Consider the following 15,652-nt stretch of genomic DNA (forward strand, 5'->3'; position numbering starts at 1 on the left):
TACTCTTGCACAAGCTTCCTATGAAGGAGATATGTTTTGTCACATGTATAAAGCAGTTGTCGACTATTCCAGTCCCATTGACACAAGATTTAACTACTCTATACAGATTTAATTGCTCGATACAATTGCTCTAGAACACTCAGATTTAATGATTCGACACTCATTTCTGGTTACAAATTGAAGTCCTATGGGGAAGAGCATTCTCAAGTTTGGCCCTTCTACCTGGAGTTCCCTCCCTGAACCTTTAAAACTATCTGATAGCTTTCCTTTTGGATAAATAACTTTTGTGAGTTCACCTTAAATTGCTGTTTGTTTGTGCGCTTATGCGTGTGTCACTGTATGTGTGTGTGTGTGTGTATGTGTGTGTGTGTGTGTGTGTGTGTGTGTGTGAGTGTGTGTGTTAATATACGGGAGTAGATGTGTGTAAGTGTGTGAGGACTTTTACCTAAACTGTACAAGCTTTATGCAAATGATGTAAAGAGCTTTCAGGCCTTGCCATAAAACAATATAAAAATGTCCTTATTATCATTAAGAACAATTTCTCACACATAGAATGGAACACAATTTGAGGGATTTTGCTTATGCCTACAATAAAAGCCCACGACTCGCAAAATTATTTAAATAAAAAATTTCAGAAAACCATGCTCTCAAGATATATCATCAGAATTGGGATCCTAAAGTACTCAGCAATTCACCGAGATCTTACGGAATTTTTAAAAAGACATCTGTGACACTTGGCTTTCCCCTGGTAGGTCATATTCAAAATCTGTTGTGGGCATTACAAAGTTGTGTCCTTGGAAAGGCTCTATACTCCCATTTCTCTCCATAATCAGATCTAAAATAAATACCTAATTGGCAATAGCGTTGTTTCCATGAAAAAGAAAGCATAATAACACCCTCGGGCTGCATGTCCATCCTACATGATTTAAGCACATTGAGAGGATATTGCGTTATATAGAAGCTACATCAAAACACTAGCAAAACAATACAAAATTTCATATACAAATATAAATATCCACAACTCAATATAAAAAGATTAAATTGGATTATCAAATGAAGTCAAAACTCACGTAGAGAACAAGTTTCAAGAAGAGAGCATTGGAAGTTTCCTTAGCATTGCTGATGCACTCCAATTGGTGTGGGGACAACTCCTTTCCTGCCACCTTTAGAGTTTCCTGTACAAATGATATAATAAGAAATTGAAACAAACATTAATATGACTGCATAAAAGAACCTGAAGTGCAAATGTACCTATTAGATCAATCATGTAATTATAAACTTATGATGTGGAAGAGTGACAAAATATTATTTTCATTACATTCCAGGAAGGGATTATCACAAATAAATTTCAAGCCATTTGAATGGTATTTAACCAGTCTGTAAAAAAAAACCCACTCTAATTGAGTAGTATCCCAAGAAAGATGGCATCTCATTTGTTTTGTTTTGATTCTTTTCCTTGAGCCCTTCTATTTATATATCAATATACTTTTAAAATAATTATTGGTTATTTCAAGAAACTTTTATACTCAGATATAACTGAACAGATTAAATTCTTTCTAAAGGATAAAGTAATGATGGCGAGATAAACACAAAAAGCACATTGAGGTTTTACTCTAGCTTTGTAAACAGCTCTCACAATATTGAAAATTAAACTAGAGCAGAGAATCATATTAAATCTAATATATGGCCAGCCATGCAAATGTAATATTTGTAATTAATCTGACCGTACATATATAATATTGTATTGTTATATATATATTATATATATATATATAATATGTGTATATATATATATATATATATATATATTATATATATATATATATATTTAATATATATATATAATATATATATATATATATATATATATATATATATGTGTGTGTATATATATAATATATATATATATATATATATATATATATATTATATATATATATATATATATATATATATATATATATATATATATATATATATATATATAATATATATATATATATATATATATATTATATATTGTGTGTGTTATATATATATATATATATATATATATATATATATATATATATATATATATATATGTGTGTATATATATATATATATATATATATAATATTATGTTACTTTTCTTTGTGTGTCATGATTGGAATCTTGATGAGGGAATGTTTTAAAGGAAAATGTATTACTATGTATTTTAATGCACTATGTGTTATAACCTATGTCAGTCAAAGGCTTCTATTAGCCTGACTACATTATCTATGAAACATTTTTAAAATGCCGACAATAAATAAATATTTGAATTGAATTGAATTGAAATATATTCTAAAGATTCCATTCTCATTTTAAGTATTTATGGCATAAATAAACAACTATGAAAGCACTATATGAATCTCATTAAAACGTTTATGCTGAAGTAATTTAGACACACACTTGTTATTTTGCAAAATAACGCAAAATAAAAAGAATCCCTGTAATCACTATAAAGAGATTATCTCTGTCCAAGCAATATGTGTATAATAAGCAATGCAGGGAAATGTCGGGTGTGAATGTATGTAGCTGAATTGGTGGAACTAAACAAAATCATCAATTGCTCTCTCCTCGCTGTTACCAACTAGCAATGCCATAATGAAATTGGGCTGTTATCCAACAAATGTAGTCAAAGATCAAACGACAGATTTTATGATTTCAATGATATCAAGCAGTAACATTTAAATGACGTTTCCATCCCAATTACCAGATTTTTCTCTAAAAAATTTTGCCTTGCAAAATTCCTCTCAATTTAGCAAATATCCTAACTGAGTGGCGTCCAACAGTGTTTACAACAGTAACAACAAAAAATAAAAAAATAAAAAAATTCTCACATATTACAAGATCAAGAAAAAGATTTTTTAACATTTGCTATTGTTCTTACAACACAAATCCTTTGTTGCAATTCAGAATCAAATGGATTGATGACCAGTTTATCCATGCCTCTCTGGGAAACCAAAAGGTCGTGGGAGGCTTCATCAGTATCCAACGTGGAACAAACAAAAGTTATACCTTCAGGGAAAGCCTCGGGTAGCCAATACAAATGCTGAAATATTTTTTAAAGGATTTGAGAATCCATTACGTTACTTAGAAAAAATACTTAATTTGGAGATCATTTTTCAACTTATTTGAAAAAAGATAATATTTTGTATGATAGCGTTTTCACAACAATTTTCTTTTGTGATAAAAATAATAGATAAACAGGCTTATGAATTGTAAGCAATAATGTGCAGTTTCTAATATCAAAAATCTGAACACATTCATCTTGACTACAAATTGAATGAAATAAGACACACTTTACAAGACTTATAAAGGAGTAATTTGGTAAAATCTGATCTTAAAATAAATGTTACATAAGTAATAAGTATGACATACCTTTATTGTCTTATCCTGTGTCTTCTGCTGATTGAGAGCATCTAATAAGATCACAACTTTATGGCCATCTTCACTGATTCTTTGCATTAAAATGGTTATTTCACTCAAAATCTGTTGTTGTGATTTCTTCTTCAAGCTTTCTCTTTCTTTATCTGTCTCTTTTTTCTCAGCATCAATTTTTTCACTCGTTGTGGAATCATCAGAAGTTTTCTTGTCTCCAGCATTTGATTTGTCTTCCGAGTTTGTTTTGTTGTCTCCTGAACTTGATTTGTTTTCTGAGGTGGTTTTCTCCTCTGATTTTGTTTTGTCTTCCAATGTTGGTTTTTCTTCTTCCGGAGGTATTTCGACTTCTACAATCATTTTATCAACCTCTGTTTTAGCACCTGCAGTCATTTTTGGAACAATAAAAATGTTTGTTGCTATCTTCTCATCAATCAAAAAACTATCAGGCAACATTTTTTCATCAATGTTTCCTTTACTTTCATTATTTGATGCATTCTGATCATCTACATCATTCTTGTTACTATTCTCGTCCTTTTTTTCACCATTATTTGTGTTGTAAGAGTCAGATTTTCCTTGGGTTTGATCTAACGGTTCATTTTTGGAATCATCTTGTGCTTTTTCATTATCACTGACAGGAGTCTTTTCTGTGACTAATTCATCAACAGAATTCTCTTGATTATCTTTCTTTTTAGCACTGCTGTTATCATCTGGGGCAGGGGTTTTTGACTTGAAATTTGGAAATGATTCTCTCAATTCTAACAGGATCCTTTCTAGTATAATTCTTGGCCCTGTAAGAGAGTAGAAACACCTCTTTGTCAATCGGATTCTTTCCAGATTCATAGTCAACTGGTATTATCACTAATGCCCTTTAAGTCAAGTGTCTTTTTTTTTAATTACATGGCTACTAGGGAGGGGGGGGTGGGGAGGAGGGATGGTGTTGTGAATAAATCAACAAGGCATCTACTTTAAAAGCAAATGGAATAGATTTGATAACAAGTAATACAGAATTTTTTACCCTCTTGTCTCATTGCCTTTCAAGTTAAGATTGGATACCTGGCAGTAATCTACATCCGGTGGAAAGCACTTTACATGGCAATGACTATGAAAATTTTTGTTTTCTATTTTTGTAGGAAATACTACTCTTAAATCAACGCGATATCTCCACTGAGTAAAAATCTTTTTGAATTTTGAAAATCCATTAATATATAACAAACTTATGCAGTTTCAAAGGTGTCATTTATTTGGATGACTCACAAAAAGAAAAAAATAAGGAAAATATGGGACGCTTTTTCTGCGTTTTATTCTGGTTTGTGGCTGTGTCTCGGTTAATATGTGGAATTAGATATCAAAACTTGGCAATTTTATGGCAAAATTATCAGAAAATATGATCAAGACATCAGAAGAGTTCTAACTTGTATAGTTTTAGAGCTGTATGGCTAGGGTCAACTATAATTTTGTTTTAAAATATACATAATATTGATCATTTGGAACTTTTCCAAAGTGTAATTTTGTGTCTACAACCCATTCAAATGACACAAAAAATGCCTGCTAAATTATTATCAATCAGTCCTGTGAGACCATGGCTTATGTTATTTCTAGTATTTTTTATTTGAGAGAGAGAGAGAGAGAGAGAGAGAGAGAGAGTGTGTGTGTGTGTGTGTGTGTGTGTGTGTGTGTGTGTGTGTTAATCTACTATCCCTATGACATAACAATTAAATATTACCTTAATTTTTAAAAAGCGCCCGAGGATTTGTGTCATTTGTCATCGCGAGCAAGGTTGCCAGATGGCCACGTGTGTGACCAAATATATAATTTTGTTTCTTTTATTAAATTTTATTCATCTATTTTTGTCTCAGTGACATGTATTCTAGTCTATTCAATTTTATGTTTGTTAAAATTTAGTTCATTTTAAGTGGGCCAGTCTTAATAGTGAAAGCCATATGATTTTCTATTTAGCCACTTTTGAAGTAGAATTTGGTCGGGTTAAAGTCTGGCCATCTGGCAGCCTTGCCTCGCTCACATCATTTTCTTGTCGCGCGATGGGGGAGCAAAATGGCCGTCTCCATATTTTCACTCATTGAAATGCAAATTGGGTTGATGTTTTGTGAGAATACGGGAAAAGTCCTTATCATAATCTAACGAAATTTGGAATATAAATAGAAGAAATGTGCATTTATAAGCTTATGAGCGACAAAATCTCTCCTCTTTGTAGTTTTAGAAATATTGTACTCCAAAGAGTAAAAATATATTTTTAACGGTCTTCTGGTAATCGCACGAGTTTTGTCGCTTGACATAATCTAAAATGACCTCTTTTCTATCTGTGTGCCAACTTTCAGTCATATTCATCAATAAACAGCGTCATAATTTATTTTTTTAAATAGCATGTACGGAACGGCTTCGTCCCATATTTTGTCGCGAATTTGGGCACTTCGTGAGTGAAAAAAGGCCCAAAGATTTGTGCGGGATGGTCATTGCTACTTTACAGTAGACTGGTGTCCTTTCGTAGGGTGGTAAATAATTGTTAATCTTGGCGTCATGATACAAAATGAGGATAAACTCTTTAGCAAATTCATGCTACTGTTGCTGACACTAAATATATTCAAAGGCTTGGATTAAACATACAGGAGCACGTACAGCAACAGCTTTGTGGACATTAATACCTCATCAATCTAATTGCGTTGTCTTATGGAATGTTTCCATGGAATGTTTTTAAAGGAAAAATACAAACATCACAATTACTTTCCGTTCCCGGAGCACATCCGATAAAATGGTAAATCACAGTTATATAAGGATGAGTCTGTTGCACTAGTTGCATCCACTTGGCAAGAAGGGCTGATTTCCCACATCCTGCAGGACCTGTGACTACAGTACCTTTGGTTGGAGAGTCTGTATATGAAAATGATAATACACAACATTAAAATCCATGTTGAAGATGCTATTCATTTCCATATCCATTTTTGAAAGGTGTGTCTAAGGACAAGAATAGAATTGAAATTTAGATTTTCTTTCTTTTCTTTTTTTTTTTCTTTTTTTTAAAAGGGGGGGGGGGGGGGGAGCAGGAGGAGGGGGATATAAATGAATTATTGTGAATTGCTCTTAACATAGTGAAATCATGAAACATGCTAAAAACGTGCATAAAATCCTAGGTTCAAACTCTTATGGAGAATTTTTAAAATCACTAGAAATATAATCACAATATCGTTGACAAAATAAATATCATGCATAATATTAGATAAAGGAAGAAAAACAGTCAATAAAAACAAATGCAGACTTTAAAAATACGATTTTAACCAAACAAAACGATTTACGTTGTATATTAAACCTGATAATTTAATGAAACTGATCATCAAAATAGTAATCAAATAACTATCATCATCATCATCACCGTGATCATCATCATTAGTATTATTTTTATTATTATTATTATTATTATTATTATTATTATTATTATTATTATTATTATTATTATTATTATTATTATTATCACCATCATCTTCATCATTAGTATAATAATAATGATACTAATAATAATAATAATAATAATAATAATATTATTATAATAATAACTTTAATAACAATAATAATAATAATAATAATAATAATAATAATAATAATAATAATAATAATAATAATAATAATAATAATAATAATAATAATAATAATAATAATAATAATAATAATTTATTTTTATTATTATTATTATTATTATTATTATTATTATTATTATTATTATTATTATTATTATTATTATTATTATAATCATCATCATCATCATCATCATTATTATTGCTATCATTATCACCATTGTTATAATTATTATAACCATAAGACATACCAGTAATTTTACTCATTAACTGATCCAAGTATTCCTCACATCCACAAAATATATGAGAAGCTGTGGAAACAAACTGATCGTGCAATAAGCGTTGTTGTACCAAATAAGGCACTTCCTCTTCGTTTAAATCTACCAAGACCACTTCTGTTAGGAACTTCCATAAGGTATCAAATATAAACTTTGCCATCTGTAGAATTAAAAGAATGAAAGGAGACAATTAAAATTGATAGGTTATTGATGAAATGGTGCAACCATCAATCAAATAATAAAATGTTCTGTTAGCGATTTATTTAAATGAAACTGCTACAGGCCTCTTAACTTGCTTATTCCATAAGCTTATTGGATTTAACTGCCCAGTCATTGTTTGGTGAACAGGAACAAAATATAGAGTCAAACCAAGACTGGTCTGCTGGATGTGACTTCTTATACTCTTAAATTAATAACTTACATCTTGTAAAATTAGAAATGCATTTTAAAAATAAGAAATATGTGGTCTATACAGAATAATAAAAATATGGAAGGCTAAAGTCTCTAACAAAATTTATTATTAGGGTTATAAATATTTCACTATTTTCAGACGCCTTTCCACCATGAATCTTTATAAAAACACACAACAATTTTATTCAGTTATATAGTTTATTTCTATCAAAATAAATAGAATCAAAACCTCTATTAATTTCCGAGGAACATAAATCTTTAAAGATAAAAAGAGGGAAAACTATCACTATCATTATTATTATGATTTCTTAACAGTGAACACGAGAAGTTTGATTCAATCCTACCTCTTGTGGATTTTTGCAATTAAGCTTGACACCCAACGTCTGAAAAGAAATGAAAAAGTCTTAAAATATCTAATTTATTACGATCTCAATCATATCAAACGTAAACGTTAACATAAATTGTAGATAATAATAAATGGGTTTTAAAAAACATGCAAAAAAAAAAAGCAACAAACAACTGTCCGCTATTGGTGCCCATGCTGTCATAGCAGGAATAAAGATCATCCATTGAGCACAATGTCAATTGCCAGTACTCTTTAAAATAACAAATCTGAAATCTTACAAAAGCCCAGGATGTGGTGCTTCATTAACTCAGCCATCTCTCAGTGGGTAAAGTTCAGAACAGTCTGTTTCAGCAACACGATTCTGATTAACTGTCTCTCAACTTCATGTTTTGTAATTGAACTTAACATTCTCTATGGAAAGGAACTTACAGACAAATAGAAGTTACCTTGTCTTGGGTATCCATGACTTCTTGTATGAGATTGCTTCTCATCTGGTCTGCAAATTCGTTTTCTATTGAAAACTTCATGACCTGGTAGGAGTTTTGATTCTTCAGACCTTCTTCCTTCATTATATCATCATATTCCTTTGGAATTCAAAGCACAAAATAATAATAAATAAATAAACCAATAAACAAATAAATAATTATTTTTTTTAATAACAGAAAATTTTTTTTTGTTTTTTTTTAAAACATTTTTAAAAAACATTCTTTTCATATATATGTTCTTTGTCTAACAGTCAGGTGATCTTAACTGTTGTCAAGGTTTTGTCAACCCTCGCAGACAGTCTTCCAAACTGTTGGGATTCAAAAAGTAGATGGCTTTAAGATTGAAAATTTGGATTATGAAAGCATAAACCCTATTTCATACTTTTTCCAAATTTATATTCTCTCAAATAAAGAATTTTTGGATCACATATCATGAATGATTGAATAAAAGTTTGTCCCTAGCTCACCTTTTAGAATGAAAGATTTCTCTGGATTGCAAAATTCAAGATTACTGAGACCATATAATTGTTGTCCAATCAGGGGTATTAATTCATGTCTTATTAATATATGAACACTGTTCTTACGGTATTCAACTCAACAATTTTCAAATAACAATAACTATTTTAGTTCACTCTTCAATAAACACCCAAAACATTGGTTATTAACCATATTTATACCTGAGCAATAAATAAAAATAACTTATACTATTAAGTGGTACAAAGAACTATCAAAATATCATATTCAGCAGGTGAATTTGAAATAAACAAATTATATTTATACATTAGCATATTATGACGGGATAACATAATGCACACATAATTCTAATTTTAGGGGAGCACCTTATTTCACTGACAAACTCTACAAAGGTCACTTTGCCTCATGACTACAAAATTGGTGACAGCCAATAATCAAATTGTCTTTCAAAACAAACCTATACTTCTCCATTTTAAGAAGTACCAAAGATAAAATCCTTCTTATCTTAGTTTTCATGGATCTGAAATGTTTTACCATGCTTGGGAAACAGGAAAATGGCAATAATTTATTAATAAAGATGTTGAAAAATCAAATTAATGATATTAAGATAATTAAGGGATACTCATTTCCTACAGCCCCTTATATCGGACTAAACTGTTCTAACAGACTTCCAAGTGTTTGATTACAACGCGCTGCTTGGGCTGTCCAGGTACTTCAGAAAAACATTTGTCATTCAAATGAAATGTGCCCAGTTTTTAAAAGGAAACTCTTTCAGAAAAGATATCACTGTTTGACAATTCTACAATGTTTTTTAGAATTTGCTTTCCTTTAGTTAATCGTGGGAAATCACATGATTTTCTTCCAACAAAAATATATCTGAAACAAACTGACAAACCTTGTCTCTAAAACAAAAGCAGACAGGCATTTCTCCTGGGTTGTTCAAGTGACCAGCACGGCATTCAATTTCTGTCATACTCCGATCTTTGAACTTTTCAACCCAGGGATAAATTTCCATGGCCTTTTCAAAATTTTCCATCAAGATAGAGTCATCTGAATGTGCACTGTGCCAACCATATCTCTGTAAGCAAAAAATAAAATAAAAAATTGCATGTGAACACCAAATAAGATTAAATAAATGAACTATTACAAGTCAATTAATCCCGAATTAAATGTAAAACGTTTGGAATAAAGATTATTCTGAAATATTATCTTCATCATATCTGACTGAATGTAACTGATAAAATATTTCCTTCACAATTAAAAAAAAAAAAAAAACAAAAAAAAAAAAAAAAAAAAAACAACCCACTCACTCATTTACTCGGAAATGATTTAACTTCTCAAATAAATTGAATCTAAAACTTAAAAGAGGAATAATGAATTACATTAAGTTCACAAAACAAAAAAAAACAAGTAAAAAAAGATGAAAATTACCAATATCTATTTTTTCAAAACGTATAGAGGCTGTTTTTACAAGTTTCAGTTTTTGATTTGTTTTTGTTATAGATTTTTTACTACACACCGACATTGTGGCTTATTTTCATAGACCAAGCAAATATAATAGTAGGCATGCTAGGAACAACTAGTTTATGGCTGGCTCTGTCATTTCAAAAGGTCACATGGCACTACCTTCAAGGTTGCCTACTGCAGCTTGACCAATGTAGACGGTTGGAAAAACAGCCATAGTAATGTACCCCAGGTTATTTTTGTTTGCTCAACTATAATGATAACTCTCTATATAACATTTTTTTTCTGGTCCTGATGATGTCGTTATGAGAGAAGTTGCACTTATAACAGATTCATCATGGAAAAATTTCTCATGAAAGCACTTCAATACTTCCCTTTAAGCTTTAAAATGGTATAATGTTCAGTTTAGTTTTTATTTAAGAACATAATGTCCCAATGACTAGAGAAGCAAGCCACATCAAACGGGTCTATTTTCAGAATTTTGGTACTCCACTGACTCTCTTTCGCTTTAGTCAGACTTCCTCAACAATGCTTTAATAAACTATACATGCAATTGAAAGGGAAATAGTTGTAGAATGATTGAATGACCAATCACCTTTTCTATCACTTCATAGTGACTTCAATCAAAAGTCATATTAATCTGTTTTAAAAAAAAAAAAAAAGGGGGGGGGGGGGGGGGCACAAGTGTGCCAAACGTGTTTGAACATAATACACATAAAGATGCCAAACTTTTTTAATCGGTCCAAAAAGTTCAGGCGCTATTGGCGTTTAAAATCAAAGTAAAAATTGTCTTTTTTTGTTATTCCAAACTACATGTGAAGTTGTTTCAAAGATAATTGAACTAAATTTTTTTTCAGATTAAAAAGAAAACAATCATGAATGTAAACTCAATATCACCATTCTCTTTTAACATGCTGAATTATTCTTGATAAGATTCACTTTCATAAAAATAGGACCAATATTCAATAATGTACATATGAAAGTTTCCGAAACTCGGTTTTGTATGCCAAATCTATGCCGGGGGCTGACTGTAACAGCGATCATATACCTGTGCTATGCCCCATACAAGTTAAATTGAAAAATCTGCAAAAGAGCAAAGGCTAAACCTAAATACCAACTAGACATTCTCCGGGAGGAACAGAAGATACAAGAAAAATTTGAACTATCAGTAAGAAACAAGTTTGAAGTGCTTGGAGAACTAACAGATATAGAAGAGAAATATGAGCAGTTTAAAGACAGTGTTGCTGCATCATTAGAAGAAAATGTTCCAACCACACTTAAGTTGCAGAAGAAGAAATGGATTACTCCAGAGATATTAGAACTAATGAATGAGAGAAGAAAGGCCAAAAATCAGGAAGAAAAATACAAGACTGAACAGGCAGATAAAAAGAAAATGCAACGAAGCTAAAGAAGACTGGATAAATGAACAATGTCACTATATAATGTCCTGCAAAGAAAAAAATGGCAAATTCTTCCATCAGAAAATCAAAGAAGTGACAAACAAAACTAAATCAGGTGCTAAAAGTGGATGCATCAAAGACAAGCGTGGAAACACCATCATGGACAAAGACTGCATTCTAAACAGATGGTCAGAATATATTGAAGAACTTTTCTTTGATAATCGAGGAGAAATGCCTATGATAAAAGAACTGGAAGGGCCTTCTATAATGAAAGATGAAGTTAGGAACGTCATGAAAAGCATGAAAAATGGAAAAGCTGCAGGACCTGATGCCATAACAATTGAAGCCTTGACTGGCCTGGGTGAATGGGGGATTGAATTCATCACAAACCTTCTAAATCAAGTGTATGACACAGGAAAAATGCCAACTGATATGAAACGATCCATTTTTATAGCACTACCAAAAAAGCCAGGGGCAGTTGATTGTGAACAACACAGAACTATTAGCCTAATGAGCCACCTCACAAAAATTCTTTTGAAGATAATTTTACTAAGAATAAGAAATAAAATACGACCTGAAATTGGGGAGATGCAATTTGGTTTTGTTGAGGACAAGGGTACCAGAAATGGAATATTCACATTATCAATGCTGATGGAAAGATGTATTGAAGTAAATAAAGATCTGTATATGTGTTTCATCGACTATTCAAAAGCCTTTGATAAAGTACAACACGAAAAACTATTCAAAATTCTATCATCCTTGGACATTGATGGTAAAGATTTAAGAATATTACGGAATTTGTACTGGGAACAAGAAGCAGCAATGCGTGTTGACAACGAACTAAGCAGTTTTACACCTATTAGAAGAGGAGTTAGGCAGGGGTGTGTTTTGTCTCCAGATTTATTCAACCTCTATAGTGAAATGATATTAAGAGATATCGAACATAAGAAGGGGGTGTGTATTGGAGGAAAGAATGTAACAAATCTGAGGTATGCAGATGATACGGTTCTACTGGCAGAATCTGAACATGAACTACAAGAATTACTGGATGTTGTAGTCAGGAGTAGTGAAAATATGGGACTGGAACTGAATATATCTAAAACAGAATGTATGACGGTATCTAAAAATAATATCCCACCAGCCTGTGTAATAACAAGCAGAGGACAAACAATACAACAAGTTGAATGTTTCAAATATTTAGGCTTCAATGTAACATCCAATGGAAAATCAGATTGTGAAATAAAGAAAAGAATAGGTATGGCGAAGAATGCATTCAACCAGCTGCATACAATTATGAAAAACAGGAATATTAGCATGAAAACAAAAATCAAAGTCCTGGATTGCTATGTACTGTCTGTGCTGCTATATGGTTGTGAGAGCTGGACCATAAACAAGACCATGGTTAAAAGACTGGAGGCAGTGGAAATGTGGTTTTACAGAAGAATGATGAGGGTGTCATGGATGGAAAGGAAAAGAAATGAAGAAATTTTAGAAATGGCAAACAGAAAAAGATCACTGATAACAAAAATCATCAAACGCCAAATGGAATTTTTAGGACACATTATCCGCCACCCTGGTTTGGAAATACTCACCTTGACTGGAAAGATGAATGGAAAAAGAATAAGAGGAAGACAAAGAATAACGTATTTGAAAGGGATAAGAACTTGGACAGATGAAGCTGAGAAAGGTGGCGCTGCTTTAATAGAATTGGCAAGAGATAGATCAGCTTGGCGGAAGATGACCTCCGACGTCTGCTTCAGATATGGAACTACATGAGATGAGATGAAAGTGCTTGATACATTTAACATTTAATGAAAATAATTAATTAATGAAAGAAAAAAAAAAAAGAAAATTATAACCTTTCCCTGAAGGATTTACTAAACAGTATCATCGTGAATAGAAATCCTTACCTGACCAAAAAATCCAACAAAACAGTCAGATCGTGATACTTCTCGTAAACATATATTCATAACTTGTGCATTCTCAGCTGCCTCCTTTGTGATACCCCATCTCATATCAACTGGTACAAACTTGATACCTTTAGCATTGCAAGCATGATGAATTTGAGGAAAATATTTTTTGGTCAACTCCTCTCTCTCCTCCTCCATACCCCCAAAAGGGGAAGAGAAAAATATTCGACATGTTCTTGGATCTCTCAGTTTTATTTTGCGGTTCATGACTTCTCCTTTATATTAATGCACCTGTTTGATGAAAAAAATATTCAGCTGACTGGAAAATAAATCAAATGTGATTTTAAATGATTGCCAATTTTCGTTAATTGTGTTGTATAGTTAAGACATTTTTTACCCAATACTAAGTCCATATAAAGCTCCAATTTAAGACAAATCACAAGATTTGGGTTGGACTTTTCTTCGTTAAAAAAATAAATAAATAAACGGTTCTTTCCAAAATAGCACAGTAATGTAAAGGTTATCTGATACAGATATGAACTGAGTAAGTTTGATGATCTAAAGGTTCTGAATTGGAAAACCCCAATCATTCTAGATAAAACAATAATAAATTGCAATGAACAGTCAAATGCTGTGTCGATTATCATGTTTATCAGGTGATTATCAGACACTTGTCCTAACTGCTAAATGTGATAAGAGATCCTCTAAAACTTCATTTTATTGATAAAAGTAAAAGGAACGATAAAATTAAATTGTTCCATGGTGGCAATGCTCTAGAATGACTAAAACATACATCATGCATGACGTCTACAAGCAATAAAATCAAAACGAGAGAGAGAGAGAGAGAGAGAGAGAGAGAGAGAGAGAGAGGGGAGAGAGAGAGAGAGAGAGAGGGAGAGAGAGGGGGAGGGGGGGGGCAGGAAGACGAAGAGGAAGAAGAAATGAACAGAGAGACAGAGAGAGAGAGAGAGAGAAAGAGAGAGAGAGAGAGGGGGAGAAGAAGAAATGAACAGAGAGACAGAGAGAGAGAGAGAGAGAGAGAGAGAGAGAGAGAGAGAGAGGTGGCGACTCGGCCAATGGTAACAATAGGAAATTTTAAACTTTCACTAATCTATCAAGGTTTGTTCTAGAGTTATTAAAATGCAAGATCCTGGAATATTGAAAAATCGAATAAACACTTGACAAAAGATCCATGTGAAAATACCAGAGAAAGAGGACCGATTGGAGGAGCTTTCGGAAGGCCGCCAATATTGAGTTGCAGGGGCCGTGGCGCCTAGCTTTTTTCATCTCTTACAATGTGCCATTTATTTCCAATCCCAAGACAGCTGGACATTTACCAAGACCAAAGCCATTATCATTTCATACTTACACTTCAGTGAAGTGCAGCGTTAAAAATCAAGATACAATTCATCAACAATCCCACTTTTCATGTTCGTGCAGTTGACAAACACTCGAAGCATCAACGCTATCTCTAAGATTTGAAGTAAACGAAAAGATCAATCCCATCAAAATAAAAGAATTGATATTAAAATCCGTTGTCAAGCATATGGCATGAATGTTTACATCTCATAATAGATTAAGGTGAACAACCTTGACAGAGAAAAGCAGCAACTGGGGGGAAAGAGGGTTGGTTACAGTTCAGTAATCACAGGTTGTTTGTGTCGGGTGGATAGCAGACGAGAGCGAGTTGTTTTCCTTTTGGTACATTTGTCTAACGTGTCGATCAGTTGATTTTCTTAAATCATAATGCACACGGTGACAACAAGATATGAAGTGAGTAGAAAAGTGCCAGAAGACAATAGAGAATAAAATTTTTTTTCGCGGCGGTGGTGGGGTTTGAACCTGCGACCTTATTGGTACGACAACTCCGCCTGGCAGGTGAGAGCGTGGCT

The 15,652-nt window shown here is 32.2% G+C and overlaps 1 protein-coding gene across 1 annotated transcript in view; it reads right to left on the minus strand.

Moving 5' to 3' along the window:
* LOC144967102 (uncharacterized) overlaps nt 1-15,423 on the minus strand; it is a 51,683-nt gene extending 36,260 nt beyond the window's left edge. The window contains exons 1-10 of the mRNA XM_078903942.1: nt 15,130-15,423; nt 13,761-14,051; nt 9,882-10,064; nt 8,474-8,611; nt 8,026-8,064; nt 7,244-7,430; nt 6,148-6,294; nt 3,406-4,196; nt 2,915-3,076; nt 1,071-1,175 (exon numbers count right to left, since the gene is read on the minus strand). Coding sequence (XP_078760068.1) covers nt 1,071-1,175; nt 2,915-3,076; nt 3,406-4,196; nt 6,148-6,294; nt 7,244-7,430; nt 8,026-8,064; nt 8,474-8,611; nt 9,882-10,064; nt 13,761-14,027 — 2,019 coding nt within the window. The 5' untranslated portion in view covers nt 14,028-14,051; nt 15,130-15,423. The remainder of the gene's footprint in view (nt 1-1,070; nt 1,176-2,914; nt 3,077-3,405; nt 4,197-6,147; nt 6,295-7,243; nt 7,431-8,025; nt 8,065-8,473; nt 8,612-9,881; nt 10,065-13,760; nt 14,052-15,129) is intronic.
* Nucleotides 15,424-15,652: the final 229 nt, after the last annotated feature.

The sequence above is a fragment of the Berghia stephanieae genome, chromosome 1 (assembly GCF_034508935.2).
Source record: "Berghia stephanieae isolate SIO BIC M18660-M18661 chromosome 1, UCSD_Bste_1.3, whole genome shotgun sequence".
Classification (NCBI taxonomy): Eukaryota; Metazoa; Mollusca; class Gastropoda; order Nudibranchia; family Aeolidiidae; genus Berghia; species Berghia stephanieae.